The 18,526-nt window shown below is 46.7% G+C and overlaps 1 protein-coding gene across 1 annotated transcript; it reads right to left on the bottom strand.

The window, feature by feature from the left end:
- Nucleotides 1-929: 929 nt before the first annotated feature.
- smtnl (smoothelin, like) lies at nucleotides 930-17,318 on the bottom strand. Its single transcript, XM_012836249.3, has 9 exons — nucleotides 16,268-17,318; nucleotides 5,980-6,061; nucleotides 5,336-5,602; nucleotides 4,964-5,026; nucleotides 4,733-4,796; nucleotides 4,155-4,298; nucleotides 3,900-4,023; nucleotides 2,505-2,656; nucleotides 930-1,775 (listed from the first exon to the last, which is right to left on the bottom strand). Exons 1-9 carry the CDS (start codon nucleotides 16,796-16,798, stop codon nucleotides 1,649-1,651), a joined length of 1,554 nt encoding a protein of 517 aa, XP_012691703.2. The 5' UTR covers nucleotides 16,799-17,318; the 3' UTR covers nucleotides 930-1,648.
- Between the last annotated feature and the right edge of the window lie 1,208 nt (nucleotides 17,319-18,526).

The raw sequence follows: 18,526 nt of genomic DNA, 5'->3' as shown, positions 1-18,526 counted from the left end.
CTGTTAGTTGAGCGCGACTAAAGATGGTCCTCTTTCTTTTCCTGTGACCCTCCGGAACGCTCCGCTCAAATCCGGGCGGAGATTGTGCACTTCCATTCACCTCTGCTGGACCGTCAAAACTTTATTATGTCGTATTTACGGATTATAACCATTGGTCATTGCTATAAATGATGAACTAGGCCAAATTTGTTTTTGCCCCAAATAATTATTTTTTTGTCAGAAAGTTATTGTTTTTATTTTGAAAGTTGTTGCTTCAGTTCAATTATTTGTTTAGTCTTTATTGGTAGGCTACTGGGCGTTAACTTTCAAGAAGATACATTCTAAAATAAACAACATCATCAAAACCGACTATATTGTTATTGTTATTATTATCATTATCATTATTATTATTCTTATAGACCTACCTTTGAAAATGTCCCGGTCTGCAAAAAGGTCATTAAAGTTCATCTTTCCTCATAGGATCTAAATCCTTTGAACAAATTCCTGAACACTGTATTTCCTGAAAAACTACTGTCACCGAAAACGGAGTTGATTGTGAATAATTTGTGGTCATCCTCCGATATCCAGCTCTCTTATAGACACATCATCCCCTCCCCCCCCCCCCGCAAGTGCGCGCTAACATAGGTGGTTGAGGTGCTTTTGCGTCCCCGATTACACCATACCACCTCAAATTGGATGAAGATTTTGGATTTGCACATTTCTATTATTCACTATCATCAAACACGGGACCTGTGAAACATACTGTTATAGATTTGAATATCTTAAACCGTTTATGTTCAATTGAGGAATGATCTATATTTACACCATTGTTCTATAATGATTAGGCCTCATTCATTTCTGTATGCTGAATTGTTAAACTATAGAACGTAAGGCGGAACCCAAAACTCCAAACAGAGCTATAGGAAAACAAGCACAGGAAATAGATGACATGGTGTGAAACTAGTGAATTTATTTAAAACATTTCATTTTATTCGTTAGTTTATCAAAATAATGTAAATAAAACATAACGCTCCCCTCTCCAGCCACCACAGTTTTTCACCTGAAAACACTTCCACACCCGAAAACACTTGTGTGCCACCTGGGTGGATCAGCGTCCTTAAACGTCTACAGTAAATCTCAAAGTCATTGCAGTCTGTAGGTATAAGGAAGGTCTATTTTGGTGTTTACAGTATATTAGCTGTGGATTCTCAGTTTGAAACGTGAACACATGCTGGTGTCAGAGACCACACATTGATGACCACAGTACAATCTAGAGATAAATAAACATTCAAACAATGAATAAAAAAAGTGGTAGGACTACAAGCTTTAAGAAAAACACAACTTATCTACTGTACATACTCAAGACGATCTTTTGGGATAAGCAACACTCAAAAATGTAATGTTTACGACCAGCACCCCATGGCAGTGATTACATGTTTTCAGCAATGTGCCTCAATCACTGGGCAGAAAGCCTTCTGGCAGCCTCCATCACATCAATATGTCTAGCTAGCTGTGGAAGTATAAATCTTCCACCTGCGGATGACCGTTACTTCTCCATAATTTGTTGTAAGGCACAGTATGGTCCACCAGGGGGCAATGCTGCTCTCTAGGTCTCCACTGAATGTCCAGATCGCCAGTGGATAACTGACTACGAGACAGGTCGGTGAGTTCACTCGAACTTGCGCAGGTGATTGTAGAGGGACTGGACGTATGTGAAGACGCACATGGGGTCTGGCTTGCGGCCCATCACCATCATGTCCTCCACCTCGATGAGACGATCACAGCCGGCCTTCACCCTGAAATGACCGAAGAGCAGAAAGAGTATTAGGCTACTGCAGGCCATGTAAGTACGAAACAATTGAGTATAAATAGACTTTAGGAAAACTTTACATTCAGTGCAGTTTTATACATGCAGTAGGAAAGATTGAGACTTTATTAGAGCTGGGAAGATGGCAGTGTGATGATGTCAAGCTCTAAGATTGTGGGATGGAGGATGCGGCAGCAGTGGAGGGGGGAAGGAGAATCCGCCGCCGCTTTCTAGACAGATATTCACTGGCATGGCCCTCCAGCTTTAAGTGTGGGGTACAGATCCTCTAGACTGAGATGCAGTGGAAAGTCTGTAACTCTACCCGCTGTCCTTCCCTCTAGCATGGTGTATGACTGCTGCTCGTGATTTGTGAGTAGGCCTACTTTTCCTCAGGTTGGGGGGATTCTGTGAATTATGTCTTTAATTTGTATGGTAATTATTCACTAAGTTATGAGTTCTACCAAGAGGATTGGGCCAACAAATGTGCTCCATACAGTTAAATGTGTACAATAATAATAAACATAAAGCATAATGTACGCTATTTTATGTTACATATTGTATATAATTGTATATGTTATGTATTGTATATAAACAATACTTCTATCTCTGATGAAATGTAGTATCACATCTAAGACACACATATACATTATCTGGTTCAGATGCAAATGTAAACCAGTCACATTGTAAGAGTCATATACAGTAATTAATGTCCACTCACTCTGCAATGCCGAATGCCATCTCAAAGTTGTGTTTGCGTTCAGCAGCTGTCAGCACGTTGTAGTCAAACTCAGTGGGGAAGAAAGAGTGGACGAGTGCACAGAAGGCCATGCCATCACTCCAGCTAGATGAGAAGTTCTGGATGTCAATGTTCTGAGGAAGACAGGCCGTGGTAAGAGATAGGTGTGACTGACTGTGGGTAGCTATAAACCAAGTAAAATACAATGAACCAGCAATTTGTTATTTAGTATGGAATGTCCTCAGTAAGCATTTTCATCTGACTAATGGGAAAAACACACAAGGAATTTAAAATGTTTCCGAACCACTTCCCCTAACTCACTGACTACGGACATGCTTTTCAAACTGTGTAATTTATGGCCATTTCTTCCTCACTCTAGCTTGGCAAATAAAATCATCAGCTTGTCAATAAGAAAATCAAAGTTGTCATGTTTGTAGAGGACCACTCGTTCTTCTACCCAATGTTTACATCTCCTTCCCCTTCAACCTTAAATTTGCCTTGACAATGACAGCCCTCTCCTTAACCAAAGCCACATGGAATGTTTGGCAACGCTACAGAAAAGGCTGCAGGAGAGAGAAAGAGTGCAGCCAGTGCATGGAGCTTCTCTTCAGATACGCTACACAGAGAGGCAAGTTATAACAACTGACAGCAAGGCAAGGTGCGACCAATTAGCACATCAACACTGCATGCTGCACTTAATGTTTAGGTTAAGCTCAGCGAAGTGTGCTGATCCTTATTTGTTGGAGTTGTCCAGTAAAGGCCATATTCAGTCTCTTTTTGAGACTGATTGACAGAGATAATTTCGAAACACTGTTAATGACTTAAGAATATATTACTCAAGTGCCTTGTATTAATAATTACCTTGTATGAATCATGTGCTTATGTAAGCAGGAACATGGCTTTTCTGTGTTTCTGTGTGTGTGTAACTTAGATTATTAGGTGCCACTTAGTCTGCATATGTGTAAGAGCATGTTTGGACCAGAGGTGATAAGAAGGGTCGAACTGACATCTTTGTATGGCAGGAAGCAGAGTAAGATTACCTCGGACGTCAGAGACCCACCACGTGGTTATCCCTGCTGACAAAGTGTTTTGGCGCCAGAGAATGCTAAACTTCTATCTATATAAACCTTGTGCTATGTGTTTAATATTGCTTCTCTCTCGTCTGCTGCAGGCTGGGAGTAAGCCCGGGCTCCCTCTCTCTCTGAGCGAGGGCCCGTGCCTCTCTCTGACCTACAGGGACGTGGGTGAGCCCAATAAGCTTGTTGTTGTTGTTTAATAAATATACTTATATGCAACTCCGTCCTGAGGTAACGAGTGAATTTTCACCTAACACTGAAACTTTTTGCGATGGCAGCACAGATTGGAAGTGTATCTAACCTGGTATCCAATGGTTTTGGAGCGACACCACTCTAGTAGAATTTGCTTGATGCTGCTGGCGCTGGACACACCGAAGCTTTGAGAGCGCTTCAGTTTGGGCTTCGAGTCAAGAGGTTTGGGACGGCTGGTAATGAGAGGAGAAGAGAAGAAAGCTCAGAGTTATCCAATGGAAATAATTTCCTACAGGAAGCCGTCTGTTTAAATCTCCCAGTGATGACAGAGTAGACACACAGTGCGGCGCAGAAACGCAAGTACCTATTATTCTCCGAGTCGAGCCGCTCGAAGATGGAGCGGCGTGCCTGGGCGCCGATGCTCCGTGGCAGTGTCTGTGACCTCACAAGCTCGCGCCTCCGCTCAGGGCCTCGGCCAAAAGGGCTGTCCCCATTACCATCCAGACCCCTGAGGTCAAGAGGGAACACACATTGTGTTTCACACAAGGCCTTACTTTCATTACAAGGCAATGATATTTATGTAGGTTACAGTAATTCTGCACAGCCCTGTGAACTCTGTTAGCTCCCTGAGTTTGGGGGCTAAACAAATATTTTATTGTAAACTACTGCATGAATGTGATGCACTAGCCACACAAAGCAAAGCTCACAAGGAAAGGTTGTTTCTTGGTCTTCACAACTGACCAAATCTAGGATGGAAAATTAGTTTTGATCACATATTATTATTGCCCCCGTGAAACTGATATTTTATTAACCGTTAATAGTCAGTTTATCATTGTCTCATGACACATCTCAGTGTATGGGCCAGTGGGAATAAGTAGATGGAACAAAACTGTCTGAACTGACCAACTGCCAAACTTTAAAACATTTCAATTTCATATTCACCTGTCTGTATTGTGTTGAACAAGGCCTGAATATGTCACTGATTTTGCAGGTGCTGAGGTTCTTTCTGAAAGAAAGTATGGCACACGAGTGAACAGATTGTACAGATTGACGAGTGTACAGATTTTGTGACGCGACAAATGAGAGTAATTTACAATAATAAAAATGTCATTATAATTAACTGAAAAAGCTTATGCTTTTATCATAACAAGGTTAACTGACTGCATTTCTTACCAGACAAGCGAGGGGACCCCATTGTTCTAACTGGACTCGGGCTCCATGTCTTCACAGTGGGTGCTGTAACAGGCAAGCACTCAGTCAGAAACACGTACTGTAGTGTGACAGTGAGATCAACAAGAGTTTTAATAATGGACATGATTGTGAATATAAGCCCCTAACAGTACTGTTACATTGGTGGAGTTTTTTTTGCAAAAGAACATTTCTACACAAAGCCAGATACTAAGCCTTTATGGCTGCTTAATGAACACTTCAACTCCTTAGCAACTGCTGCCTCAACAGTTAGTACATTTGTTTACATTCTGGTGTGATGATATGATATAGGCTTACAGTAGATAAGACCTGAGCTCAAAGGCTAGGCTGACTGACCTTGGTGCACTGGTGACTCTGTCATCCTTTGTGGCTGATTGTCCATGGCGGCCCGATCACTGGGAGGCTGCAGATCTGTAATGGCGGGGGGAAGTGACCGCATGGGACTGGTAGGGGAGTCAGGGCTCTTCATGACAGGGGCTCCAGAGGTGTCTGCAGTCTTGGTGGTGGCTGTGATGGGCAGGTGAGGCATGGCCGTGGCTGCTGAAGCTAAGCGCTCACGGAAGGGTGGGAGAGGGCTCTCCCTCTGTGCCACTGGACTGGTTTCTGTTGGAATGGAGAGGAGGGCAACGTATTGATCAGATACTGCAGGAAGCTGGAGCTTCTCTTCAGATACGCTACACAGACAGGCAAGTTATAACAACCGACAGCAAGGCAAGGTGCGACCAATTAGCACATCAACACTGCATGTTGCACTTAATGTTTAGGTTAAGCTCAGCGGAGTGTGCTGATCCTTATTTGTTGGAGTTGTCCAGTAAAGGCCATATTCAGTCTCTTTTTGAGACTGATACTTTTTGCGTTGGCAGCACAGATTGGAAGTATATCTAACCTGGTATCCAATGGTTTTGGAGCAACACCACAAGAAGGGAAATGAGAACTGACAGAGATAGAGAAAGATTGAGGTAGTGGCTATGTGAGGTCACCTGACATTGGTGTGTGTCCATTCTCCAACCCTGTGGTCGCTGGTGCTGGATCCACCTCTATGGGCTCCTCTCGCTCAATGCTCTAAACAAAAACAGACAAAACACAGCGTCACCAGTTTGCATACTGCACTTTAATAGCGTTTTTGGTGTTGTGTCATGTCTCATGGGCAATGAATCGTCGTATTAAAGGATTGTTATCCTTCTCAGCTACACAACACAGATGACCACGCAGCTCACCTCACTTTATTCACAAGTTCCTTAACGAAGCTAATCGTGAATCAGAGGAATATGCTGAAGGACTAAAAAGGAGAGCATACAGGACTGTAATGTGATTATCTAATGTGGGATCTAATGTGATAATCCAATACCTTGTGGCAGAAGATGAAAGGGCATCTGTGCTTAAAATCATGGCGGTCCGGCTTACAGACATTCCCAAAAACATCTAAAAGAAGTCAGGACAACCAAGCATACACTCCTCTGCCCTTCAGTACAACTCAGTTTCAAACTGTGGACAGCATTTAGTTTATAGCCCAAGGCAAATATCCCCTTATCATTGTTCATTGCAGTGCAGGGGCTTCTTCAGATCTATTTATATGTTTGCACAAGGCCTCAAGAGCCGTCTGCAAATAGCCCCAAAACACAGAGCCATGTGCTGCTGACAGCCAGGGAGAAAATAGCCTGCTGGTCCGAGGTTCTGTTGTTGCCATGGTGTGTTTGTTGTGATATCGTTTGGAAGTCCAGCTGCCTTTCCTGAGGCTCCAGCCAAAGAGCCTGGCAACACTGGCCACACTTAAAGGTCAGCAGGAGACCGGAGGAGCTACATGAAAGTCTCCACTCCACAGCTTACAGACAGGAGCATCATGGTCAGGTCACCCATGAGCAAAGGTCATGGCATCATAACAAGAGGCAAAGCCATCTGGTTAATGCAATCAGCTGCAATGTGATTCCACTTTTTACAGATGAACTCTACCTGCAGGAAAGGGTAATCAAGCAACCCGCAAACAACATAGCTTTTATGATGTGCAGTATACCTGGAAAAACCTGCTCTTGCATTTGCATACCATGAATACACCTCGTGTGGAAAATTAAAATGAATACCGGCATGAAAGAAGGGAATTGTATTTCTTAATCTACATGCGTATGTGTGGACTCTGTTTAACTTTGCCAAGAACATAACAAGTAGCACTTATAAACATATACAAATATATACCATCGACTATGTATGTGAACTATAAAAACATTAACACGTAGCAAAGAAAGGCCCTAACAGACTCACTTCTAAACACACATACAGCCACAATTAAAATCATACACAGATGCACACAGTAAGGAAAAGTACATTCCTGAGTGTGTGATGCAGTCAGTAAAGGGGGCGACGATAGCTGCCAGGTGAGCTCAGGCTGGAGGAATGCTAGCAGCGTGAGTGTTTCAGAGCCGAGCAGGCCGCTAACAGCTGGATACCCCGCTGGGAGAGGATGATAGGGGAGACGAATTTCGCCCCTTTCGGCCGTGAAAACGCTGCAGCTCCGTGCACACACACACAATCTCTCCCTCTTTCTCCCTCTCTCTCTCTGACTGAACACCCAGCTCCTCCTTGAAGTCCTGGACGGCCGTGGCAACGCTCCAGGCCTGGAAACGCAGTCATGTGCTGTACCCTTCTGGAGCCGGGGCTTCAGGCACGTGTCTGTTTAAGAGTGCTCACTTGCTCACCGTACAGCACCCAGCGATAAGAGCTGTGGGTGCCTCCTTTCTTTAGATCTCAGTTTAGCACCTCTCTCTCACTGTGTGCTGACCGACATCTGTACTGGCAGGAAATACACAACTGTATGAAGAGCATGCATGCCACTTCTCTGGTTTGCACGATTAATGAGACTCAGAAAAGAGATCACTGCTTTTTAGCTGGCCTCTGAAGGAACTGAAGAGGAAGGGGAAAGGAGGGGGGGGAGTCCAGACACACCCCACAGACGTGCACGCTCTGCCTCCCACATAAAAGGCCCTCTATCCAACTTCCAGGAACAACAAATCCCACCGTCCTTGGGAATGCGTCATCAGATTATCAGAGGGGAACAATAAAATATCTAGATGAAAACACGAAGCCGAACAGAAGACGTGGAAAAGCCCTCAGTCTCCACTTGTCCTCCCCGAATGAGATGGAGAAAATTAAGTTCCACTGTGTTCCCCTGCTGGGACGAGGAAAACTAGTGAGGTTATTTCAGAGCTGGTTTGATTGCTTTCAGTCACTCTGTCTGGTACACAGTGGACACAGTGAGGTCAGTCTGGGATGTGGTGTTGGGGGTGGAGAATCTTCCCATTGATACCACTTTCACATATGAAAACAACACGTTAAATATTCCCGCGCAGTCTTCCAAAACGGTACAGTAACGGGTATTGCACTATTTCCATCAAACTCAGGCTTAACAGGATGCTACGGAGCACGGATGTCCGTTTGATGTGAAAAATATGCAAAGTCTCATGCCAATGAAACTATCTATGAACTACCCTAGCTATCTCTAGCTCAGGGAACTATCTTTAGGTTTGGCAGTTGCTAGTGTGTGTTAATATGAACTAATAAGTTGCTAAGTTGTTATGTATTTTGGGGCCAAAAATGCACAGGTTTCTACCTTTCCTTATTATAATTTTGTAAGTTAAATTGAGGAGACTGTAACATCAGCTAGATAACTACCTATCATTTCATGCAAATGGAACTCAAATGGCCATTTAAACCGTTTAAGGTTATTTAAAAGTTTCCTTATCTAGCTTGCTAGTTAGCTAGCAGAACAACTAGGCAACCAGGAAACACCATTTGCTGCGTTGCCTGAAGTAATGTTTAACTTCTCAAATCAGCTCACTATTAAAAGACAGTCTTGGGTTAAAAGTGATCAGAACCGATTGCAGATTATGCCCTGTTTTGAGAAGTGGGTATACACAATGCTGACTGAAAAATAAGTGGGTATAGGCCTACTCCGTATACCTGCGCATACCCTGGACTACACCACTGCCTATAGAGTAGGCTACACAACACTTACATTTTTGTGTCAAGGCTTCTAGCATCCTAACACGTTAAAATAAAATCAACAAATGTAGTTATCTTCACAAGGGTAACTCTAACAAAACAAGCCCTACACTTGGTTCGAAGGGTGTAACACTCAATGGAAACCTCAGCACCAAGGCTGGATCTGCCAGGCCAGGCAAGGAGGCTGTCATGCGACTTTAAATGTCAGCCTCATCCCATGTGAGTTCTCAGGGCCAGAACATGAATTTTCCCCCCTGGCAACGTGCCCTAAAAGTACCGGTGTTCAAACAAGAGGATCTGGATGGATTATCAGACTGTCAGAGTCTATATGAGCTTGGAATAATGCTGATGATATGAGGATCAACACAATGGAGAGCTTAGAGGAGCACATGCTGAAAACAAAGACTCAAATAGAGCCCTGATTAATAAAGCCCATGGGAATTTTTTATCTGATGTGGAAAGAGAGCCTCCTCGTCCACCTTTTCAAGCCACTGTGATGAAAGAAGAACTGACACTGAGGAAAAACTGGGGAATAACGTCGAAACGAAAACGAAAAAGGAGGGGGAAACTGGAAGAGAGGCCAAAATGGAAGAAGAGTAAATAACACCAATAGACACTGGAGAGAAGAATAATGAAGAAATGAATGAAGTGAAACAAAAGGATGACTGAAAGTGTGTGTGAGAGAGAGAGAGAGAGAGAGAAACGGAGGCAAAGAGAGAGAGAATGAGAGATCATAGACCTTTGAGGGCGATATTCAAGCCCATTTTGCTCTGGCTGACATTTGAGATTCCCGGAACCTTGGGGATGCTATGGAATGGAACGCGACAACAATGGGGGCATGCTGTCAAAGTGCACCGCGGGGCTGAGTGGGTTATTCCCGCATGTGTCACTCAGGGCATGGGCACAGACACACTGCTTCAGATAGCGTACTTTCTGGCACAGCACACTGGCATGAATGCCACACTGACATGAGCCTCCGTATTTTCCATGCATCACACACAAATATCCACTAACTGAAGGAACATGAAAATATTACATCCTCTGTCTCTCTTGGTAATAGATGGTGATCCAAGTATGAGAACACTCTGTTGTGTTTATCAACTCCACATCATTCCATTTAGCTAACTCATAAAGAGAAAAATAGCCTCTTTGTGTGACTACCCCCTCATACATAAAATGAGACCAACAGTGAAACCACTACCAAGGGTGTACCTCCATGGATGGCTCAACACAGAACCCTGCCCAGATTGCAGCTTGATGTGGGCCGGATCAGTGCCGCATCAGGGCCGCATCAGGGCCGCATCTGCCCTGGCTGACTCGGCTGCTCCCTGGGCTTTCGCAAAACAATGGATTTACTAAGAACCACAGGGGGTGGAATCTGAACTGCTTTTATAAGTCTACCCACCCTGCTGTGGTTTTGCATGCCATTTCTTGAATAGCGGAGGTCGAGGCAGCTCAGTTTCCTCTAATCTGGGCAGGGAAACAGACAGTGATGGGAGCCCCCTGTTCCAACGAGGGCTCTGGGTGCCTCTGCTCCAGTGCTCTGTAATTTCCTCCTGGTACTCAGGTTGGTCGTGGAAAGGAAAGGGGCACTAACACCTGTTCTTCAAAGTTCTACAGAGCCTGCAATTTCTCTGCCTCTCTCCATGAGGAAGGCGGTCTTAGTGAACACAGTTGTGTGCAGATAGACGGAGAGAGGGTGGGGGTGGGTGGGTCTTTGAAAAGTTTACAACCACTGCTATTAAACCACTCGCAGTGGGGCCTTCATTCCATTCAAGAGGGGTCTGGGGTGGGGCGCTGTTTACAGAGGAAAGCACAGGCAGGGGAGCACAGTCCAGCTCACCCTCAGGCAATAGAAAAACATTAAGCAGCGTTCATGGGAAAACAAGATGTTTTAGCCATTTGTACTAATCTGTCAGCCATGATATTGTAAAATATTGCTCTAACCTGTAGTTCCCCCAAGGGTCTACGTCTCTCCAAATGAGCCACAAATAACTCCAACAGCAGCAGCCAATGTAACAGCCATTCCTTGTTTTATCACCCGGAGTCGTCTGTGCCGTCTCATGAGTGGGATCATAAGTGCACAACGGGATCAAACAATGCCTCAACTGTGAGGTGATCCTCATCAAAGACTGTATGATTACAAACATGTGAGTGGCGGCTGCACTCGTCTAACTCGATTTGAGAGTGTGTGGTGGCTTCAAGGGACGAATACTCCTCACTAGTCCCACAAGCAGATGCCTAAAGCTAGCTACAGGGGAGGGACAACGGAGCCTGGAGCTGGAAGCATAGCAGCAGTAGATCACAGCAGTCAGCACATCAGATCTGAAGGGCTGTGGCCTGGTCTTATGTTTCAGTTCACCATCTGCAGAAGATATCAACACAGCCTCTGCCCTCTGCCCTGACCAACAAACACAGACGTCCAAGACACAAAACGTCCCAGCACCACAGGGGGAGGATTGGGCAGTGTGTGTCTCTCATGTTGAAGACTCTCCCTCAACAACCCCCTCTCAGTGTCCACGTCCAGGAGACGCCACCCAACCTTAAAAGCATTTCTGGGCCAGATCTGCTCCACGCTGAGCTCTAGATCTGCTCCAGACCTACATCTAGATCTGCTCCACGCTGAGCTCTAGATCTGCTCCACGCTGAGCTCTAGATCTACTCCACACTGACCTCCACACTGAGCTCTAGATCTGCTCCACGCTGAGCTCTAGATCTACTCCACACTGACCTCCACACTGAGCTCTAGATCTGCTCCACGCTGAGCTCTAGATCTACTCCACACTGACCTCCACACTGAGCTCTAGATCTGCTCCACACTGAGCTCTAGATCTGCTGCACACTGACCTCCACACTGAGCTCTAGATCTGCTCCACACTGACCTCTAGATCTGCTGCACACTGAGCTCTTGCCTGGCTTAAGCTGGTGTGTAGATCTGAGAGTGGTTCAGAGGTATCTCGGCTCCCCTGCTTGAGTGCACCCACCCCCCCACCCACGCCTAAACCTCCTTGCCCGTCTCTCAGACTCTCTAGTGGACCGCACAATGAATATGATGGGGCAGTGAGGTCACCCTGTAAACAGAGAATTATTAACCTGTAACCACGGAGATGAAAATACATGCCATTGTCTGGAAGTAATTAGGAAAGCCAGGGGCTGCATGGGAGGGGTCTGAATGCCTTTCTCCCTCTCTCTCTAACCCCTCACCCACCGGCACCATCCATCCTCTGCTCTTTTTCACTCAACCATTCTCTCTCTCTCTCTCTCTCTTCTTTTTCAACCTTTCACTCTGCCTCTCGCACCTTCCCTGGTTGACTTTGTCTCGTTTTTTCTCTCTCTCTCTGTCTCTCTCACTCTCTTGACAGCCCTGCTAAGTTTTTTTGTGTTGTGTTCTCTCGCTGCTGGCAGGAGTCTCCACTGGGCAGCCTGATCCAGGCCCAGAGGCCGAGGGAGGGGATCAAAAGACCAGTTTCATTTTCACAGAGACGGCTTTGGGTGGTAAGGCCCAGGGGCTGATGTCAGTGTGTCAAGCATATTAATCATTCATGTACAGATACATACACACACAATATTCTTTTCTACAAACACACTAAATGGGGCTGATGAACTTTGGCAATAGCTCTGATGCCTTATTGGGTGTTTTAGATCTACGCTAATGTCTCCAACTAAAAGGGCTGTGAAGAGCTTTTCACAGTCTCTCTCTCTCTCTCTCTCTCTCTCTCTCTCTCTCTCTCTCTCTGTGTGTGTGTGTGTGTGTGTGTGTGTGTGGGGGGGGGGGGGGGGGGGGGGTATGTATGTATGTGTGTTTGTGTCAAGAGTATTTCACTCAAGAGCCAGTAATCACAACCAGCATTTGCTTTGGACATGGATTTAAACTATTTCTGTGCTTTCACACAAGCTCTTGTAAATTAGATCCCCATCAGACACCATGCACAGGCCATGAGTAATGATCATGCAATGTCAAGCAAATTACACAATATGGTGGTGATTACATGTTTTGAGCTGGGGCCCGAATAAGGTTGGGCTGGGAGATGCGGTTATGACGGGGTGATCTTACCGGAATGGAAGGACCAGGCTTGACATGGGGGATTATTTTGGGGGGTGCCTGTTATCTGAGAGCATGGCAACAACAACCAGTTGCCCTGCTCCCTGTCTGAGAGGTTTAATCTGGTACTTTAGACCCATTTGAAAGAAGAGATTTTCCTGTATATTGTATGTGTGTGTGTGTGTGTGTGTGTGTGTGTGAGAGAGAGAGAGAGTAAGTTTGCGTGTGTATGTGTGCGAATGGGTGTGTGTGAGTATGGAAAGAGAGAATGTGAGTGTTTGTATGTCTGTGCTTTCTCAATGTGACGGCCTGACTGAGTTTCCACAGATAACAGTCATGCACAACTTATCTCTCTCCTAAAACACACACACAGACACACAGACACACACACACACACACACACACACACACACACACACACACACACACAGACACACACACACACACACACACAGACACACACACACACACACACAGCCTGTGCCCCCACCCCATGGTTCTATGAGAGCACACCTACTCAGCACTGGGTGTAGGGAGTGAGCTCTGTGTGGTTGTACTGCTCTCCAGTGAAATCAAAGATAACCCACTGACCTGGGAGCCATCCATTCACTTCATCAGTAATGGGGAACAGCAGCTCTCTCTACTCCGCTGAAGTGGAGGAATGCATTGTGCAGTGGAGTAGGCCACTCTCTCTTCATACACACACACTCACACAGGTGTGGTCTCTGTGTGCATATATTTAAACCCCTATGAACAGATGCAAGGGGGGGTTGTTGAGAGGGAAAGAGAGAGGGAAAGAGAGAGAGAGAGAGTGGAGAGAGAGGGAGGACAAGAGGAAGGGGCCAGTCTTCAGGAACCAAGGCCTTTTGTGGAAAAGCCTGTGGAAGGAGGGATCTGACCTGGGTGTTCCTCTAATCCTGCCTCAGTCAATGGACTTCAAATGAGGCAGAATGTCGACACAATGGGCCATTGAGCCCACAGAGACGCTGTGGTAATTGGCAAAAAAAAAAAAGAGCCGTGTGTGGCTCCTCAGACTGAGACTGGGGACTGGCTGAGCTGTGGAGAGGCTTACTGCTAGAGATGGGAGGGCGAGAAAAGGGGGGAGAGATTCCTCTGTGACTGTGTGTGTGTGTGTGTGTGTGTGTATGTGTGTATGTGTGTGTGTGTCTGTGGCTGTGCGCCCCCCCCCCCCCCCCCCAAACACACAGGGGAGGGATGAGCATTAGAAGCCTCCAAACTATGACAATGTTGTGACTGTGGTTGCAGTGATCTGTGTTGTTTTGCATGTTCAAACGTTAAAAAAACCCATTTCTGAGGAAAACTGACGCATACATGCTTGTTAGATCTGGCTAGTTTGTGGAGTGAGATAGGAATCTACATGACATACCACAGACTCTGTCACAGCATGATAATGGGATAGAGATGAAAAAAAATCTTCCATGAAATCACACAGATCTTAACACATACTGATAGCAAGACAGACCTAAGGAGAGATCGACGGATAGAGAGAACAGTAGGAGACAGAGAAACGTCTCGTAGTGAGATAGTCAAAGCTGGGGATCTTTTGGGGGGAGGTAGAGAGGCTGTGTGTAGCAATGCAGCAATCAAATGATTCAGTCTCAGCTGCATGCTCCTTGGGCAGGCCTGCACACATTCTTTATCTGGAAAAGCGTGGCTTCTCTCTTTCTCGCTCCCTCTCTCTTTTTCTCTCTCCAGTGCCTCTGCGTTGTGCTGCAAGGCTTTGGAAGAGGCTGTGGAGATGCTGCCTTCGGCACCAGGAGCGCCCCTGCGGTCTGTCTCCTGTGGTGATGGCACAGAGGCTTTACGAGGCCGCACCAGTGCTCTGTCATCACGCAGTGGCAGGTGTGGATGTGGTAGAGGAGCAGCCATCTGTCCTTGATAACAGCCCTGCGCTCTGTTTCCATTCACTCTCACTAGTCAGGACGGGAGGAGCTGGCCAGAGCTGGCCAAAAACCTCATTCGTACGGAATGATAGCTGAGACTTTTTCCTCCATGCTGCAGTTTTGAGTTCTCTCTAAAGATGTTTGATTAATGACCTTATAGATGTTGTTTACTTTAGAAAGTTACAGAATACATTCGAGAGCTGCAAAACTGACACGTCGGAAAAAAACCAAATGAGACAAAATTTGAATGACTTCGGCCAACACATTTGTGTGTGACGCAACTGCAATATTTCCCTGTTCTATGACACTGACGTGCAAAAAGTGAATCCCCTGGCCTGAGTGTATGTGTTAGGGAGGCAGAGGGAGTCGTGTGTGTTTACGCAGCCAGGCTGTTTGCTCTGAATAATCACACTTTTACAGCCCTGCCTATGGGTGGCAGAGAGCAGCTGGAAAACTCATGGAGAACCCAGACGCCGTCTGCCCTCTCTCCAGCCCCCAAACAGCCCCGTTACAACCAAACTAGTGACCAGCTGCCATGATCTCAATCCACATCATAGTCAGAGACCTGAACCTTGTGTAAATAGCAAGTATTCTAATCTGTGTTTCTACAACAGTTTCCCACTGAGGGAAGCTCAGATGAAACTTAAGTGGAGTAGTTAGAATAACAAATAAACAATAAATCGATGAAGGCTATTTTCTGAAGTCACTTCCTGCCTTGTTTACATTTATATGCGTGTTTCTTATGTGTAGTAGGATACGGCTGTTTATAAAACAGCTGAATTTCAGTCATTATTTTTTTGCTGACCTCAAGTTCAGTCTTGTTTAAAGCTGTCAAACACATGTGGTTCTCTAATAAAACCATATGGGTTCGAGAGTGCTGCAGACTGAGGGCTGCCAGGTGACAGCAATAATTTAGGAAAAATAAACACAAATTGGCAAGAATCCCTTCGCTCTATTCATCATCTGTGAAGTATCACCACAGATTGTCATGAATAAGAAAATCCATCTTGGCCAGGAACATCAGCATGAGAGGATGACACACAGAATGCTTTTAAGCTGGGTTTGTGATGTAACTTTAAACACAGTTTATACTCTGGTTTCTGAAGTTTTTCCTCTTAGCTCTAAACCTTGATGTTAGTCACTGACCAACCACTAACATTTGCTCAGGGACATATTCAACTGTCCTGAGGTGGACAGAGGGTCCCCACATCGACTCACCCCCCATGACATTGAGGATAGGCCCTTCGTAGAGCACATAATATTCTAGTGTTCTCCCTAAACTCTGACTCTCTCCTGACATTCATCACAGTGTCTCTCAGTGGTACTCACGTTGGTCTTGCTGGATACTGCGAAGGTGGCCCGGCTGGAGAAGCGCACGGTGGTGGGGCTGGAGGCCAAGCCACTGGCCGACCCCGTGGCCCCCACACATGGAGAGGAGGGAGCCGGGGGACTCTGGGAGCTGCCGCTGCCTGCTCCGGGCATCTGAGGCTGGCCCGTGCCACCGCTGCTGCCGCCACCGGTCTGCTGGTGCTGAGGGTTGCCAGGGCCGAGGAGGGCACTGCGGTCGCACATGCTGCCCGTGAGCATCTCCACCTGCCGGGTGAGTGTCTCCAACTGGCTGCGTAGCTGCCGGTTCTCTTGCTGCAACTGGGCAACGGCGTGCCCCAGCGGCCCGCTCACGTGCAGCGTCTCCTCTAGCCGCCGCTCCACACCCAGCTTGAAGGCGCTCACGTCCACATGGATCTCCCGCACGGTGTCGCGAAGCGTGCTCTCGTAGCGGGCCAGTGCCGCGCACACCGTCTCCCCCTCGATGGCGCTGCCGACGCTCTCGCCCACCGAGGCCAAAGGGCCGGCGTCCATTACCGCGCTGTCACTGCTATCCAGCTTCACACTCCAGTTACCTCTATGCTCAGAGACTCCGCCTCTGGATGCCACAGCCAACACTCAGTAGCTTCTCCCTCTCAGCTCCTCAAGACTTCAACCTCTCAAATCCACCCCCAAAAAAGTCCTGCCGATGATAAGAAAAGTTTCAAGTGGCTGGAGCGCAACTGAAGTTGAATCCTGGGGATACAGAAGTATGAAACCCTGGGTAAATCGATGGCAAAACCGCTGTGTGTGAAGCCCTTGCCGTTCAGGTCGAGCTTGTGAGAGTGTGAGTGTGTAAAAGAGCGCTCTCTCTCTGAGAGGATCTCTGCTTCTCTCCCAACCACTGTGTGTCTGCTCTGCGCGCCCTGCTGTTTTAAAGCCGGAGTCCCTCCGTCAGGTTAATCTCTCCGTTCTCTCACTGCCTGGGGGAGGAGGCACAGGGCTGGAGAGGGAGGGAGAGAGGCAGGGAATGAGGGAGGGAGGAAGGAGCAGCCGTCTGTTGGCTGTTAGAGTACTCTGTTTGTGTTGCCTCTCCCCCTCTCCCACCTCCTCCTCTCTCTGCTGTATTTGTGTCCCTGCTCTCTTTGGTGGAATAATTCCTGGTCCACATTCTCTCTCTCTCTCTCTCTTTCTCTCTCTCTCTCTGTCTCGGTCTCTGTCTTATCCCCTTTCTCTCCCTTGGCTTCCATGTCAGGGTGATCACACCAGCTGTTCTTTCAGTATCTCAGCCACTGGTCAGAGTGCAGTTCCTTCCCCTTTTTCTAATCTCTTTCCTTACTCTCATGGACTGACACCATTGTTTAACCAGGAGCAACATAAAGAAGCCGCAGCTTTCACAGTGCAAAGAGTATATGTTCTTCCACCTCAAAATCCCATTTGAATGCAGTCAGATAAGAGGCCTTTGATGTGGCAGAATTGCACAGGATGGCAGTTGTCTTTTTAATAGATAACCTGACCATAGTCACATGCATCAGCAAAAAAACGTCTGCTTTTGATCAGACTTGCATGGAGCATGACATTGCTTGTTCTATGCCGCTTAATGACTAGACTGCAGCACACTGCATTGTGGAAGCTTGAAACAGAGACAAGGGGCTCGTCTGCTTGTCTGTTTACAGCCCTGCTGTAACCGAACTCTGGCAGGGCAAACATTCCTTGTTAGGCCGTACAATGGAGGTGGGGGCTGGGGGCTGGGGGGTGTCGGTGGGTTGGTTTTGTTGGGTGGGGGCATAAGACCCAGGTGCCCCCTGCACCCTACCCCACCTCACCCCACCCAAACACTGCAGGCACAATGAGCTGGCTGACAGAGTGAAATAACCTTACATTCCACCCAACTGTTTACAGTAAACACTCCCCGCAGCAGGGATCGGGACAGACTGATTTATAACGGAAGACTGTCAGGCAAGGACACAGTCTCAGCCCCCGCAAGCTTTACATAAGAGCACCGCGCGGACATCCTAACCGCCAGTTAGTGGGGGGAACACTGGCGGCCCGGAGAACCTAAACAAATACACCATCGATCCATCATTGTCTCGCTAAGCCCTCTGAGCAGGTTTTGGAAGCGCCCAAAGGGTAAGCAAAGCTCTTCTAATAGAAAATGCATTTGGGAAGATTACACAGTTTATGGAGAGGGCTCTTGTGAGATGGACAGAGAGCAGCTTTCACTTCTGGCCTCTCAACAACTGCAGCTCTTGTAGGAGTGTTTTTCTTTCTTTTTCTTTTTTT

This window comes from Clupea harengus, chromosome 9, assembly GCF_900700415.2.
Source record: "Clupea harengus chromosome 9, Ch_v2.0.2, whole genome shotgun sequence".
Classification (NCBI taxonomy): domain Eukaryota; kingdom Metazoa; phylum Chordata; class Actinopteri; order Clupeiformes; family Clupeidae; genus Clupea; species Clupea harengus.
The sequence above is the reverse complement of the archived record's forward strand: the minus strand, read 5'-3'. Positions and strand labels throughout refer to the sequence as shown.